The sequence below is a fragment of the Rhinoraja longicauda genome, chromosome 22 (assembly GCF_053455715.1).
Source record: "Rhinoraja longicauda isolate Sanriku21f chromosome 22, sRhiLon1.1, whole genome shotgun sequence".
NCBI classification, from domain to species: Eukaryota; Metazoa; Chordata; class Chondrichthyes; order Rajiformes; family Arhynchobatidae; genus Rhinoraja; species Rhinoraja longicauda.
Window position 1 is genome coordinate 8,108,184 of NC_135974.1, and position 17,044 is coordinate 8,125,227.

The following is a 17,044-nucleotide window of genomic DNA, read 5'->3' on the forward strand; positions in this document are numbered from 1 at the left end:
CATTCCCTGTCCATATGTTTTGCATTAGATTGCACTATGGCCCCTGGAGGCACTCTGTTTCATCCCATTCGTTGCATGATCTGTTGAGTGGAATGACAAATAAACAAACTATTATTATTAACTATTATTTGGAGTATTGTGTGCAGTTCTGTTCGCTCTGTTACAGGAAGGAGGCTTTGGAGGGGGTGTACAAGATGTGTTCCAGAATGCTACCTTGATAATAGGGTATTAGCTACAAGTAAAGGTTGGACAAACAAGGATTGTTTTCTCTGTAATGTCAGAGGCCTGATGGAAGTACATAAGATTATCATTGGCATAGATAGAATAGGCAGTTAGAACCCTTTTCCCAGGCTGGTAATGTCAAAAGACAAAAGACCTTTAAGATGAAAGAGGCAGATCACTCTGCCAAGGTTGGTGGAAACAGATATGAAAGCAGCATTTAAGAGGCTTTTGGATAGGCACATGGATAGCAGGGAGTGGAGGGACATGCATCACCAATTACGCAGAGATTAGTTTAATTTTAGTTTAGAGATACAGCGCGGAAACAGGCCCTTCAGCCCAACGGGTCTGCACTGACCAGCGATCCCCACACATTAACACTACCCTACATACACTAAGGACAATTTTACATTTATACCAAACCAATTAACCAATAAACCTGTACGTCTTTGGAGTGTGGGAGGAAACCGAAGATCTCGGAGAGAACCCATGCATTCACGGGGAGAACGTACAAACACCGTACAGACAGCCCCCGTAGTCGGGATTGAACCCGGGTCTCTGGCGCTGTAAGGCAGTGGCTCTACCCCTACGCCACTATGCCACCCTTTGTTAATGTAATGTTAATGTTTAATGTCCGTGACCAACATGGCATCCTGTTCAGCATGGAGATTGTGAGCTGAATGACCCGTTCCTTTGCTGTAATGTTCAATGTTCTATAAATTACTGATGTGGATAATCACACAATTTTGCTTTCTTTCTTCTTCTTTTACAATTCATATCCAACTGCATTCACCAGAGCTTAGAAGAATGAACAGGGATCTCACTGAAATGTAGAGATCTTAGGTTGGGAATTCTCTCCAATGAACTGCTACAAGTTTCTTCTGAATTAGTTAAAACAGGTAAATAGAACCTTTATTAATTCCCATCTCACAAATATCCCAAACCAAATGACTAAGGTCCCCAAATGACTAAGGTCTCCTTCTGATTCACTTCATTCCCTCTTTCCCCATTCTCCTCCCCTTCCACCTATATCTCATCCTCGAGCTTCACATTTTACTCACCTTCTCTGTTTATCTGACACCCTTTTGTTTCCTTTTCATCTCTAGCCTTTGTCCACCCATCTGCAATCAACGTTCCCCATTCACCTGTATTCACTTTTCAATTGCCAGGCTTTGTCATACCCCCACCTCTTTTCCAGCTTTCTCCCCATTATTACAATCAGTCTGAAGAAAGGTCCCAAACCAAAACGTTGCCTTTTTATTCCTTCCACAGATGCTGCTTGACTGGCCAAGTTACTCCAGCACCATGCGTTTTACTTGAGGTGCCAGCATCTGCAGTTTCCTTGATCTTAAGTGTTTCGTTTTACTTTCCACCAGATTTACTGCAATTGGAACTCAATGTTCTTCTCAGACACACCTGAGATGAGCAAACAAAAGCATGATTCAAATTGAACCAACATGTTGCGTCTGTCTTCAGCTCTCGTTCTCAGCCACCTTCTTTACTCCTTGTACACCCACGACTGTGCAGCCATGTACAAATCTAATTCAATTTTCAAATTTGCATACAACACCAACATTGTGGACCTGATATCAAATAATGATGAAATGGAGTACAGGAAGGGGATCGAGAACCTCGTGTCCTGGTGTTGAGACAACAACCTTTCTCTCAATGTCAGCAAGACAAAGGAGATAGTGATTGACTTCAGGAAGCGAAGCGGTCCACACACCCCAGTTTCCATTGATGACGCCGAAGTAGGAATTCCTAGGAATTCTAATCTCCCCTCTCCCCTCCCGTTGGGCAAAAGGTAAAGACGTGTGAAACGCACACCTCCAAATTTAGGGACAGTTTCTTCCAAGCTGTTATCAGGTAACTGAACAATCCTACCACAAGAGAGCAGTGCTGAACTACTATTTACCTCGTTGGTGACCCACTGACTATCGGACTTTACTGCCTTTACCTTGCACAGAACGTAATTCCCTTATTATGAATCTATACACTGTAATCATGATTGTAATCATGCATTGTCTTTCTGCTGACTGGATAGCACGCAACAAAAGCTTCTAACTGTACTTCGGTACATGTGACAATAAACTAAACCAAACTAAAGCTTGCGAGCCAACCACCAGTTTAGTCACACAATCACACAACCCCCAAGGCTGTTGAAATATCTGCAGTGCCACTCATTTCCATTGCGTTTTCCCAACTCAATTATATTGCACAAGAAATGAAAACACACAAAAATTGAGTGCAACTCAATGAAAGTAACAAATTGCAAATTCAAGTCAATCATTTTCTAACTATTGAATAAGAAATGACTAAAATTTGAACTCATTTTTATTTAAAACTTGTGCAGAAAGTTTTACATTGACACTTACAAAAGGATTTACAAGTCCATCCATTTCACTTTAAACATTTTCAATTAAGAAAGGGATGTAAAAATACACAACGTTATCAGGCAGGTGAAACAACTTTCCAACAGATGACCACATAATCAATGCACAGCAAATTGTCCGCATTTCTGACTTCAACATGAGATCCAAACTTTACCAGCCTAAATACATAGACAGTGCTTAACAAGTTTACAAAATACTTCTCTGGCATGAAGAACCATCCAGATGCTCACATACAAGAGTGTGTACAAATATTCCTTTATTTTGCTTCAAATAGCATTAATTGTGCTGTTGCATCTATTTCGTAAAAGCACTTTACTGTCACCTGCATATATTACTGTAAAGCTATGAATGATGCTATATTGCTATTATAGCTTTTGCAGCTCATAATAAATGGTCACAGCGAGATGGGTGGGGCTGCAGGCAAAAGGTAGCTGTAAAATTCACTAGTGCACCACTCCCCCATCATTTTATGCTGTTGAAAAAAGGTCTTGCATGCTTTGTCAATTGAAAGAAACCAGCTAAGTCCAGGTCAAGTCTTATGGTTGAGGGGGTTGGTACGGAAGGAGGATTATGCATGGAAACTTGAGATCAGGGGTCCACTCCAACCCCACAGCATTGATCATGTGGTGAGGTTGAAGTTAACTGGAGGTGGTGGTAAGATCACAATGTAGGACAGAGGGTGGGGTGGAAAAGCTGTCAGGTATTAGATTGGGAGACTCAATGGGTGAGATGGATGAGTTTTGAAAGCTTGGGGTGAGGAGAGGCCAGATAAGTAAATAATAAAATAAGTGTTATATTTAATTCTTCCACGGGTGTTAAGATTATTATACGTCATATACTGAAATCTGGCAATAACTCACCAACCACCATTAAACATTTTATTAAGCATTGATAGCAATAAATCCAGTTTAATGGTTCAAGAGGTTATACCAGTACTAGTGTGACTATTCATTCAACAGGGTAACACATAATTAATTCCGTACTAATTCTGAATATAATTTATGCCATAAAATAAATAGTGATATGTTAAACATATTCAGCAATTTCAAATTGTTTTGCAATAATTGTCAATATCTGTTTTCACAGACCATTTTATTTCCATGCTCTGCATTAAGAATTTTTAAAATAAAATATCAACCCATAACAAATAACCTTATTTAAAAAAATAAACCAAAAATGCTTTCAGCAAATATAATTTATAAAAAAAAGAAATTGTCTTAATAACCATTTTATTTATATACAGCATTGTTAATACATGGGTGATCTCCCAAACACCCTCTTTAGTGTTGCCTTGCTGAGGAAAAACTCTTTTTGATAAGCTGCATTAATATGAAACAGAAAGGTTGCAACTCTGCAGCAGCAACGCATTTTACAATGGACAAAGTTGCTGCTCTGTAAACTCAGCAAAATAGCACAGTGCTGTATGTGAGTTGTATGCATTTATAGTATACAGAGGAGTAATATCACTTCATTTGTTCCTACCATTTATTACCATAGACCACACTGAGATTAACTGCAATTGTAATAACAATAAGTAATTCAATCTCAGATCATAGACTTTATTTCCTACCGCCTATTCTAGGTTCATTCTGACTGGCTATGAATTTAATTATAGCCACTGGAATAACTCCACATATACACTACTTTCCGATCCTTAAATGTTAAATAATTCACACGAATGTTAAGGATTCTATCTTATGTCAAAACATCTCACTTCATGGAAGTTGATGAAGTAGCCAAGAGGTCAAACACATCCAAGCACTTTTAAACTTTGAGGCCACATTGTGCAATTTAGATCCCATTATTTCAAATTACAATTGAATTGCTCAGAAATCCAAATGAAAAGTGGAATTTACTGACTTACTAGATTTTTTTGATTAACAGAAGAAGCCACATGTATTGTTATTAAAATCAAGGACTGAAATCTGGCCACCCCAAAGAAGTTTAAATGCTTTAATTACAGATTCAGGCAGTGAACTGTTGTCCCTGGAATTTTGTTAATGCTTCTATGTAAACTGCGATACTCCATCCTTTCAAAGACAAGTTGCCTCCTACCTATTCTAAGATTCTGTTCCAAAATGACATCTTACCAATTTACTCCTCAGATCAACCAACTTCACAATGTACTCTATATGTTTGTAGTTTATGGATGGTTTTGTGGTTTCAGTGGATTGGTAGACTGATCATCTGATCTTCTGATAAACCTGTTCGGTTGAACTGGGTGCTAAATGTGAAGGAGGGGTTGTTGATTGAAGGTCACATTTTCTTTCAACTAGATGACTGCTACACAAGAGTTTCTTAGAGACCCATCAGATTTGTCAAAATATTCAAGGAGACGAATTGGAATGTGCATCCCTGGACCCACCCAGATTTTGCAAATTAGATTTTAAACTCATCTTGTTCAAACAAGGAATCTTAGGCTCGTAGATCTTAAGTACATGAGGGCCACATTTCTAGCTCCTCACTGGCAAATTAAAAGTGGTACACAGCAAAATATCTAAGTATCAGTCAATGGGACCAAATGAAGGTGGTTGAAAGAATTTGAGTTAGATACATAAAATTTACCAAATTGAATACTTCACACAGCAACACAATAATCAGGAGCAGAAACGAATGTGCAGGATTCTGTTCTGGGCCTCCTCCACTGTCAGAGTGTGGCCAAACACAAAATGGAGGAACAGCACCTCATATTTCGCTTGGGTAGCTTACAACCCAGCGGTATGAATATTGGTATCTCTGACCTCAAATAACCCTTGTTCTTCCTCTCTCTACATCCCACCCCACCCTGGTTCTCCTACAAGTTTCACCGTCCTCCTGATCAATTTTACTGTTTGTATACCTCGTTGTCAGCTTCCCCTCATCCAACAATGAACCATTGTACATTTCCTTGATCACCTTCTGCTTTGATGTTCTTTTCACACCTTAAATGTTCTTTGTATATTCCTTCCATATCTCATTCTGAAGAAGGGTCTCGACCCAAAATGTCCTTCTCTCCAGAGATGCTGCCTGTCCCCTGAGTTTCTTCAGCATTTTGTGTCTATCTACAGAATCTTTGAGATTGCTTTGTCATTCTATAAAGTAAAAGTTGGTCTTCCACTTCAACTCCACTTTGTTTTTGTTGTCACAACATCAAATGAATCCCTAAGAAATCAAAATTCTATTTCTGTCTTCACATGTACTCAAAAACTTTGCAGCCACAGCCCTCTGGGCTGAGAATGACAAAGGCCTGTACCTCCTTGAGTGAGGAAATTTCTCATCCGTTCTGTTATAAACAATTCAGGCTATTTTCTGACACAATGACTCTGAAGATAGATTCCACAATCGGAGGAAATGCTTTGAAGCCGCTACCCTGTCAATCTGATTAAGAGCTTCGGGGATACGATTTCTCATTCTTCCAAACTCTAGGGAATAGGATAAGTGTGGCATGAGATAAAACAACCGTCCTCAGAGGGTCCCCCTATTTCATGGACACTAGATTAAATCAAATCAAATACAGCGGAAACGCCCTATAAAGCTCAACAATTATTGTATTTCAAAAATGCAGTCTCATATAGAATATGAATAATCCTGACATGAAAACTCCGATACTTAATTGCCAATGATAAACTCTAGCCCTTGCATTGGTAAAAGAGTGCTTTTAAAAGTTAAATAACAAAAAATAACTTAAACTATTTATCCTAAAATGCCAAAATTTAGTAACCGTATCTTGTATTTTTTGGTTAGTCTGGGACAGTTTGATTAAGTGAAAATTCCATCATAGAGATTGATGACACCTTAACTAAACTGACTAATAATCATTTACTCATTATATTGCAATATTTAAAAAGTTACATCATGGCACAAACCACGTCAGTAGCAAAACTTGTTTCTATTATTTTAGCAGTCTATTGTCTAGAAATTGGAATTCATTCTCAGTGTTTAATACTAACGCCCACCCAGACTCTATTTAAAAGTAAACCTAGTGATTTTTTTGGAGGAATTTTATGGCACTTTCCACACTGATTGATGTGCTAAGATGGGAACTGTGCAGCTCCTGTCAAGAATTGCTTGCCAAATTAAGTTACCGCATCTTTCCCGTGCTCATCACTGGGAAGGCAGACAGACTTCAAAGCACTGCTCCTCATGTCCACCCCACAGCAGCGCAGGAAAGGGCATGGATTGGCTTTGCAAAGGCAGTGGGGTGGGTGAATGCAAAGCCCAATATGGCTCCATACCTAATGTGTTCCAATGTCCTGATCAAGTCCCTTGTCCCAAGCTGAGGGGGGACACAGGCTGATTAGTCTGGCAGATCAATGAGAGGCATAGCATAGAATTGCTGCCATTGCCGAGGGAACAACATCCGCATGTAATCTGCGATGACATAGTGAGGTATGTAGGAAAATAACTGCAGAGTCTGAAGAAGGGTCTCGACCCGAAACGTCACCCATTCCCTCTCTCCTAGATGCTGCCTGACCTGCTGAGTTATCCAGCATTTTGTGATACCTGGCACAGTGAGTTGTGAAACATCGATTATTTTACACATCTTTACTGACATTTGCTCCTTGATATTTTTTGACTGATAGACAAGGGTGGTAGATTGGATCCTTATGCTGAAAATCTTGGGAGTGGCAGCCGTGCATATGGTGATATCAGCAGGTATGTGGCTGACACCAGATGAAGGTCACCTGTATTGGATCTTCCTCTGATCCTGGAAATAAGTGCAAATGCAATCCAACCAGAGGAAGATCACTTCTCTGTGTATTTTGCACACAGCAACACATGTGTTCATGGGTTCAATTTCAAGGTAATTATCTATTCTTTAAATGAGCAGAACAGAACTGGTACTAAATTACTTAGTTAATCAGATTCATGCATTTATGAAATCTGAGGAAGGGTTCCGACCCAATACGTTACCTGTTCCTTTTCTCCAGAGATGCTGCCTGACCTGCTGAGTTGCTCCAGCACTTTGTGTCTATCTGCGGTATAAACCAGCATCTGCTGTTCCTTTCCTACACTAATATATTTGAAGTGCCGATATCTCAGCATCATTTCAAGGGGAAGGATTATGAATAATGTTATCCATTTTCCATGTCTTTTGATAAAAAGCCAATTAATAATAAATAATGCACAAGAATCTCTTACGTTACTATAAACCTGATAGACAGTGTCAGCTCCCACAGCCACAACTAACATCCTGAATAATGAACCTCCAGTTCAACAGTTTCTAAAACAAACGCTCAGTGTCCAACATATAGCTGCAGGTTTTCTTTAAAGTATTAATGTGAGCCAAGGGTTTAAATCTGGTACATCACTCCCATAATTATTACTATGGAAGCTAAATATTCCTTCCATGCCCATCGCACCATGCAACAATCATCTCCACCACTAACCCCAATTCTGGTCTCTTTCAGCTTACACTCCCACAAACGGTTAGAATAAAAAGAGAAAATAATTGTGCCTTATAAATAACATGGGCTTCCCATGTCAATTTGTTATACTATTATTTTTATTTAAACTGCATTCAAAGTTTTGAATGGATTTCCTTTAGGATATTTCTGCTTTTTTTTCTGAGAGGGAGTATTATTAATTGCAATTGACATTTAGCAAGATTTCTGTTCTTTTAGCATCTATAATATTAAGTTGCTCATAGATTAATTACGTATTATGACATGGGAGGAGACCATTTGGCCCATTAAGTCCATTCAGGCTTCCAACAAAGTAACGCTATCAGTCTCATTCTACCTCTTCTCATTTCCCTGCCGCTGTGTGGATTATCTTCTCTCGTACACTATTAACTCCTCTTTGATTTTTTTGTCCCTTGTCTACAGAAAGGGATAATTTGCTGTGGCCAATAAACTTATAAGAACATTTTGGGATTTGGGTGGAAACCAGAGCTCCTGGCAGAGACCCACATGGAAACTCTCCATTGTCAACACTCAAGGTCAGGATCAGACCTGGGACCCTGATGCTGTGAAGAAGCAGCACTAACCACTATGCTGTGGTTTCATTTACAGTCGTGATGTTTCAATCATGGTGTAGAAGAAATGTTCTAAACCTATGCAAACTATTCCATCTGTCCTTTTTGGTCAAGCGTGGTCAGATGTTGGAGACTCCATGGTTGCACTGCTGCAAGATTGGAGCTAAAGTAATTGGGAATTTACAAAGAAAAGTAAGAAAATCTTAGTCTTAATGTCTAATATCAAAAGTGTAAAATGTACCTGTGAATTGCATAATTGAGAATTTGTCAATATTTGAAAGAGCTTTGGAAATAGCTGAAATAAATGATATTACAGCTGCATAGACATCTAACAAAGGCTTAAGCGCAGTTGCATAGTTTGAGGATGTGAAAGCCATGCCAATCCTCAGTCTCCTGACCCATCAGTGCAATGGCTAACACTTGCAATGAAGAACCCTTGTTTATCAGTGCAATGCTTGCAGGTAGACATCACCACTTATTCACTTTCAATCGTTTCCAATTTCATTGTACACTGTGCACAGATTTAATTTATACAATTTTTAATGTTAAAAATTTGTAAATAGTCCCAACGTTCAACAACATTAAAAATGAAAAAGTTGATCATGAAAATAACAAGGATGATGTTAAAATGGGGCTGGTTAGATGAGTACGGTGAATGACATCCAATAATGTGGAGTGATAAGAATACATTTTTCATTAAATGCAATTTAAGTGCGAGTTAATTAGAGAGTAATTACTTTTTTAATCGTATTTTGTGAAGCACCCTTGCCTAAATCAGAGTCTCCATTATCCATGGTTGAACTACTGAGTGTTGAACCTGGTGGTTTGTACAGAAAATAAGCCAGGAGAAAGAATACTGACCCCACTGCCTGTAAAGGAAAAAGCAAAATAACTCTGGTTAATTCAAGCGCAAAGGAGCAGCTCTGATGATACTTTCATATGTTCTTAAATCATAGGAACAGAATTAGGCCATTCGACACATCAAGTCTACCCCGCCATTCAATCGTGGCTGATCTATCGTTACCTCTCAACCCTTCTCCTGCCTTCTCCCGATAACCCTGGACACCCATACTAATCACAATCCGTTAATCTCTGGCTTAAAAGTACCCAATGATGGCCTCCACAGTCGTCTGTTGGCAATAAATTCCACAATTCACCACCTTCTGACTGTATAAATTCTCCATCTCCTTTCTAAAGGTACATCCTTTTATTCTGAGGCTATGGGGTCCGGTCCTAGACTCTATAGTGGAAACATCCGCTCCACTCTATGTAGGCCTTTCACTATTCGGTAAGATTCAATGAGGTCCCCCCATCATCTTTTTAAACTCCATCAAGTGCAGGCCCACTGCCGGCAAATACTCATCATATGTTAACCCAATCATTCCTGGGATCATTCTCGTAAACCTCCTCTGGATCCTCTCCAACACCAGCACATCCTTCCTCAGATATGGGGCCCAAAACTGCTCACAATACCCCAAATACGGTCGAACCAGTGCCTTACAAAGCCTCAGCATTATATCCCTGTTTTTATATTGTAGAAATAAATGCTCGCATTGCATTTGCCTTCCTTACTACCGATTCCATTTGCAAATTAACATTTTAGGACTTCTTCATTTCCACCTACCACTTGACTAGAGTTTTGACTTAAGTCTTCACATTAGTTGTTTAATCCTTAGCCCGTGTTCTCCTGAGCCATTACATTTTCATTTCCAACATGGCAAAATTAATAAAGTGGCAATGTGCATTATTTTCCTCCCATTTTAACCAACAACTCTAATTGTTCTCATATGTTACCTTATACGTTAATCCTGCAATCAGGAGATATTTGCTCATAGCTGAATTTTGGTAGATATAACAAGAGCCTCTCTCAGTGCATTGGCTCTGCCACAACATGCAGGACATGTCAATAACGGATCCAAACGCAATTGGGCCTGGGATTCCACCTGTGAAAATGTATACAGAGGACTATTAAAGAGAAATCCGGCAGAGTTCATTTATAGAATTTTGGCACTTGATATTATAGCCCAATATTACATTATGAACATTTGCGTTTTACCATTAGTGTTCAAATTAAGTACAAATCTACAGGTTTATTTTTACTTGATTAATGTAGAAAGTACTATTTTAATTAATTATTAATCAAGCAATATTTAAGGCCTTTACCAAATATTCAACCAGAAAAATCCCACCAACGTTGTATTTAGACGGTTAGACAGTCTCCTGCTTACATCTTAGTTTTAAGCAGCTGGCATGATATCATATGTGCTGGAGCAACCGGAAAATATCCACACAAAAAAAAATTAAAAGCAGATAAGGTACTTTACCTAAAGTACGGACTACGATCCATTGAATACCGAGTGCAAATGATCGCTGACTATCGGGGACACACCTAATCAAATAAAAAAAAGCATTCCAAGTTAGACAGAAATATTCTAGAACTTTTTTAGCCCACAATTCATCTTAATAGCAAATATCAATAAGCTCACTGACCCATTTATAATAAATCTACCCAGTTGAATAAATCTACAACTACGAGGTAGTACATTTTATTTTACTTTTTTTAAAAAAGGACTGTAAACACACTTTACAATATTCATTTTGAGGTTGTCATAGTCACACAGAATGGAAACAGGCCCTTCGATTCAACTTGCCCACGCCAACCTAGATGCCCCATCTACACTGGTCCCAACTGCCTCCATTTGTTCCATATCCCTCTGAACCTTTCCTATCAACATACCTGTCCAAATATCTTTTAAATGTTGTGATCGTACCTGCCTCAACTACTTCCTCTGACAGCTCATTCTATATACCCACCACCCTCTGCATGAAAAAGTTGCCCCTCAGGTTCCTATTAAATCTTTCCCCTCTCAACTTAAACTATATCCACTGGTTCTTGATACTCCTACTCTAACTAAAAGACTACGCATTTCCCCTAACTATTCCCCTCATGGTCTCACACACCTGAAAAGATCATCCCCATCCTCCACATGATAATCCAAATGTGGCCTCACCAACGTCTTGTACACTGTGACATAACATCCCAACCTGTGTTCCATGCTCTGACTGAGAAGGCCAATGTGCTGGAAAGCCTCTTGACCATCCTACCTACAAGTGACGCCACTTTCAAGGAACTATGTCCCTGTGCTCCTAGATCCCTCTGTTCTACAATATTCCCCAGAGCCTTGTCATTTGCTGTGAAGGTCCTGCTCTGGCTGGACATTCCCAAAATACAACACCTCGCACTTATAAGTATTTAACTCCATTAACTATTCCTCAGCCAACCTACCCAATTGATCAAAATCCTGCTGCAATTTTTGATCAGCCTGTTTTTCACAGTGTTAAAATGACCTGGCCTCTGTCACATGCTTTTCTTTCTACTCTTTACTTTTTTGTTACCCAGGGAGTTCTGGCTTAAATAACCCTTCCCCTTCCTGGGAATTGCACTGAGACTGTTACTGAAACCTTTCCACTTTAAAGGCCACCAAAGTGTTCAACTACAGATTTGGCTGACAATTTGATTCGAATGCAACATTTCTCTCCACTGACTTCAATGGCACTCAGAGGTAGGATACAATACACTGCTGTTTCTATATTTCATGATCAGAGCTTCAGACAGTAGATGAATTTCTAGGAAGCCATATCAAGCCAAGGTAAGAGGGAGGATAAATAAAACCCTCAAATACTAAAATCTTGTGGTAATTTTTTTTATAAACACATTTTTAAAAGTCATTGTTGCTTGCTGATTCATCTCATCGCATCTTATTTAAACAGAGTGAACTAAAGTCAACCTCTGAAAGGTTAGCACCCAACCTCCGATTAAAAGTAATTCTATCCTATTTACATTGAGCTTGTCACGACAAGTGCAATGGGGTTTCCCCCTGCCTTAACCACAACAATTAACCAATGGAAATTCACACTTTGATAAAACAGCTTATTTGGCAGAGTTGCCAACCGAACCTCTGGCTTGTCAATAATCTTAAGACATTTTGGTGATTTCCATTTGAGATCAAGAAATTATTCGCATGATGGCACTTTGTTTAAGGAGGATGGCAGAATGCGCTGCCACTCGTTCCTACCTGAGAGTTGCTGTTAGTGCAGGAATGCTGCTCAAGAACGTGAAGAAAATTACAAAAAAGAAGATCGACATGAAAAGTGGCATTTGTGCACAGGGAGAATTGCATTTGCCAGACTCTGCATAACTCCGCCTCATCGGATCGTGCTCCATTACACAGAGACAGTTGTGGAAAATCTGGGAATGAAGGAAAATAAATTTAAAATGTTGCGAATCACAAATAATGGCGCAGTTCAACCATGTGACTGCCTGATTTGAAAGGGAATTTAAATTGAAAGTGCATGGCCTCAACTATACTGCACATCTTAATCCAGTTCTTTATCACACCCTTTTCGGTGACCCAATAATTAGTGAGCTAACTCTAAATTTAATAGCAGATACCATGTTGTTTAATTCATTAAAAAATAGTACCATAAGAAAACATTATTTCATACATATTTCACCATTACTAACATTACAGTAAGTGTGTGTTAGGGTAACCAAGGCAGGAAAATGAGGTGTCGCTGTCCTGCCTGTGTGCCCGTACATCCCACCAGCCACTCTCTCCTACACTTCATCTGCCTGGAACTAGAGGTACTTCCCATTAATGCTTTCTGCGGGTCACGGGTGATCTTGGCTGCTCACAATCTATTCATAGTGTGATCATTCCTCATGGCTGAAGAATCCCAGCAGCAAATTGCACATTTTGATAAAAATGCAGTTACACAAACATTTCCATTAGAACAATTTTATACATTCACAGGGATTAATGGGTGAATTGAGATAACCTTCATTAAAATTTGCAGCTGACCGAGTGCTGGATGGTTTTTTGAGGAAAATCAGAGAAACTGATGCTCTAGCCTTAAAGACAAACCAGATGTACACACACAATTAAGATATTAAACTTTATAGGTAAGCTAACTTAGAAGGCATAACTTCAAATCAAATAAATCATGAACAGCATGGTGGTATAGTGGTAGAGCTACTGCCTTACAGCTCCAGAGACTCGGGTTCGATCCTGACTATGGGTGCTTGTCTGTATGGAGTTTGTACATTCTCCCGTGACCTGTGTGGACTTTCTCGTGACCTGTGTGGACTTTCTCCGAGATCTTTGGATTCCTCCCACACTTCAAAGATGTACAGGTTTGTAGGGTTGGTATAAATGTATAAAATAATTGCTCCTACTGTGTGTAGGGTAGTGTTAACATGCAGGAATCGCTGGTCGGTGTGGACTCTGTTTCAGAGCTGTATCTCTAAACATTGTACAAGATAATCGTGATTAACATGTTAAAGATAAATTCTCAGTTTTGAAGTAACTTATCTTCTTGGCAGAATTTCAAAATTCAGAATGGTTTTCCAAATTTAGGTATGGATGAAGATACTTTAGATTTGTTCTTATTCCAGATGGATTATAAAAACAAGTTTTGATATTCTGGAAAAAAGATTAGAGGCTCTGATTTCACTCAGTTATGTTTATAATATATTGGTTGATTAAGCTCATTCTCCAAACTCAATTAAATATATTTAAAAACTGAAAATTTAAAAAAAGTGCATAATTGCAAAAACTGCGTTTGCACAAAGAACTGTGCCAAAGAAAATATTTCATGAACGGTGCCCTCCATATTGTTTGGGACAAAGACCCATCATTTATTTATTTGCCTATCTGTACTTCACAATTTGAGATTTGTAATAGAAAAAATCACATGTGGTTAAAGTGCACATTATCAGATTTTATTAAAGGCCATTTTTATACATTTTGGTTTCACCATGTAGAAATTATAGCTTTGTTTATACATAGTCCCCCCATTTCAGGGCACCATAATGTTTGGGGGACATGGCTTCACAGGTGTTTGTAATTGCTCAGGTGTGTTTAATTGCCTCCTTAATGCAAGTGTAAGAGAGCTCTCAGCACCTAGTCTTTCCTCCAGTGATTCCATCGCCTTTGGAAACTTTTATTGCTGTTTATCAACATGAGGACCAAAGTTGTGCCAATGAAAGTCAAAGAAGCCATTATGCGACTGAGAAACAAGAATAAAACTGTTAGAGAAATCAGCCAAACCTTAGGCTCACCAAAATCAACTGTTTGGAACATCATTAAGAAGAAAGAGAGCACTGGTGAGCTTACTAATCGCAAAGGGACTGGCAGGCCAAGGAAGACCTCCACAGCTGATGACAGAATTATTCTCGCTATAATAAAGAAAAATCGCCAAACACCTGTCCGACAGATCAGAAACAGAAGTCTTCAGGAGTCAGGTGTGGATTTGTCAATGACCACTGTCCGCAGAAGGCTTCATGAACAGAAATACAGAGGCTACACTGCAAGATGCAAACCACTGGTTAGCCGCAAAAATAGGATGGCCAAGTTACAGTTTGCCAAGAAGTACTTAAAAGAGCAATCACAGTTCTGGAAAAAGGTCTTGTGGACAGATGAGACGAAGATTAACATATCAGAGTTATGGCAAAGTTTGGAGGAGAGAAGGAACTGCCCAAGATCCAAAGCAGACCACTTCATCTGTGAAACACGGTGGTGAGGGTGTTATGGCCTGGGCATGTATGGCTCACTTATCTTCATCGATGATACAACTGCTGATGGTAGTACCATAATGAATTCTGAAGTGTATAGACACATCCTATCTGCTCAAGTTCAAACAAATGCCTCAGAACTCATTGCCCGGCGGATCATTTTACAGCAAGACAATGATCCCAAACATACTGCTAAAGCATCAAAGGAGTTTTTCAAAGCTAAAAAATGGTAAATTCTTGAGTGGCCGTCAATCACCTGATCTGAACCCAATTGAGCATGCTTTTTATATGCTGAAGAGAAAACTGAAGGGGACTAGACCCCAAAACAAGCATAGGCTAAAGATGGCTAGAATACAAGCCTGGCAGAGCATCGCCTGAGAAGACACCCAGCAACTGGAGATGTCCATGAATCACAGGCTTCAAGCAGTCATTGCATGCAAAGGATATGCAACAAAATACTAAACATGACGACTTTAATTTACATGACATTGCTGTGTCCCAAATATTATGGTGCCCTGAAATGGGGGAACTATGTATAAACAATGCTGTAATTTCTACATGGTGAAACCGAAATGTATAAAAATGGCCTTTATTAAAATCTGACAATGTGCACTTTAACCATGTGATTTTTTCTATTACAAATCTCAAATTGTGGAGTACAGAGGCAAATAAATAAATGATGGGTCTTTGTCCCAAACATTATGGAGGGCACTGTATATTTACTATTACATATTATTTTACATTCTATTTTAAAACATAGTATCGCATTCATCTTGATGTATCAAAAGATGTAAAACGTTAGAAAGGGGTTTAACATTTTAGTTTTCCCATTTTTTCCCAAATGTTTGTCTTTAATCTTACTTGGTTTCCCCCCTGCTTCATACAAGATATGTTGAGAATAGAAAATAGTATTCTGGTGCCAAATGCCTTTTTCTTGGAATTAACAAAAAACAGATGAGCAAAGCTCTTAAATTTTGTCCAGCAAATTTCTTCTCCACTTACTCAGACCAGTAATTGTTGGCACAATATCACCTTGGCTGTCAGGAGACATTGAAGATAAATGACTCATGCTACGTTTTGAATGAAGGGTAGATGTTTCAGCCAAATAAGCCTGCCAACAAATTGATTTGATTGCTGGTAAACATCATCCCATCTCACCCTTTCCTCTGTTATCTGCAACTTCATTTATAAGCTTTCCCGAGTTATGCCCTCAAAAATCAATAGTTTCACTCTCTACGAGTACTACCTGACTTGCTGAGTATTTCCAACCTGTTTTGTTTATGTTTCGTGTTTTTGCCATCCGGGTGTCGCAATTGTTTTGGGATTATATAAACTCCATTCATCTGTTCTGACCATTTTACCTAACAAAATCCTATTACTCTTTCAAAATTTTCAATTGATTCATCCTCAATGGTGAGAAAATTCCAGTCTTAATGTGCATTTTTCACAAAAGAATAAGCCCTGTCTTAATTTCTCAGACGACACAAAAATAGTTATACACCAAACAGCATTTGTACTTAGAGGTTTGGATGATTTTTTAGATTTTTAGATTTAGAGATACAGCGCGGAAACAGGCCCTTCAGCCCACCGGGTCCGCGTCGCCCAGTGATCCCCGCACATTAACACTATCCTACACACACTAGGGGCAATTTTTAAAAAACATTTGCCCAGCCAATTAACCTACATACCTGTATGTCTTTGGAGTGTGGGAGGAAACCGAAGATCTCGGAGAAAACCCAAGCAGGGACAAAAGTTTGGTGCAGAAAGTCAGCCTCAATGTAGAATGGTGTGACATGTTTACATTGTGAAGCTTACATTGTTTAAAAATGCACATTATGAAGATCTTCTCCATCACATGTGAGTAAAGTGAATCTACACCATGTGATTTGCCTTTTTTTTTGT

The 17,044-nt window shown here is 38.9% G+C and overlaps 2 protein-coding genes across 4 annotated transcripts in view; both read right to left on the bottom strand.

Moving 5' to 3' along the window:
* LOC144604376 (cytochrome c oxidase subunit 4 isoform 1, mitochondrial-like) overlaps positions 1-17,044 on the bottom strand; it is a 420,358-nt gene that overhangs the window by 349,208 nt on the left and 54,106 nt on the right. The window lies entirely within an intron of this gene.
* Positions 2,553-17,044, bottom strand: part of slco4a1 (solute carrier organic anion transporter family, member 4A1) — a 159,404-nt gene continuing 144,912 nt past the window's right edge. For all 3 annotated transcript variants that reach the window (XM_078418691.1, XM_078418693.1, XM_078418690.1), the window contains 4 exons: positions 12,645-12,817; positions 10,893-10,957; positions 10,363-10,511; positions 2,553-9,437 (listed from right to left, as the gene is read on the bottom strand). In XM_078418691.1, the coding sequence (XP_078274817.1) occupies positions 9,291-9,437; positions 10,363-10,511; positions 10,893-10,957; positions 12,645-12,817 (534 nt within the window). In that variant the 3' untranslated portion in view covers positions 2,553-9,290. The remainder of the gene's footprint in view (positions 9,438-10,362; positions 10,512-10,892; positions 10,958-12,644; positions 12,818-17,044) is intronic.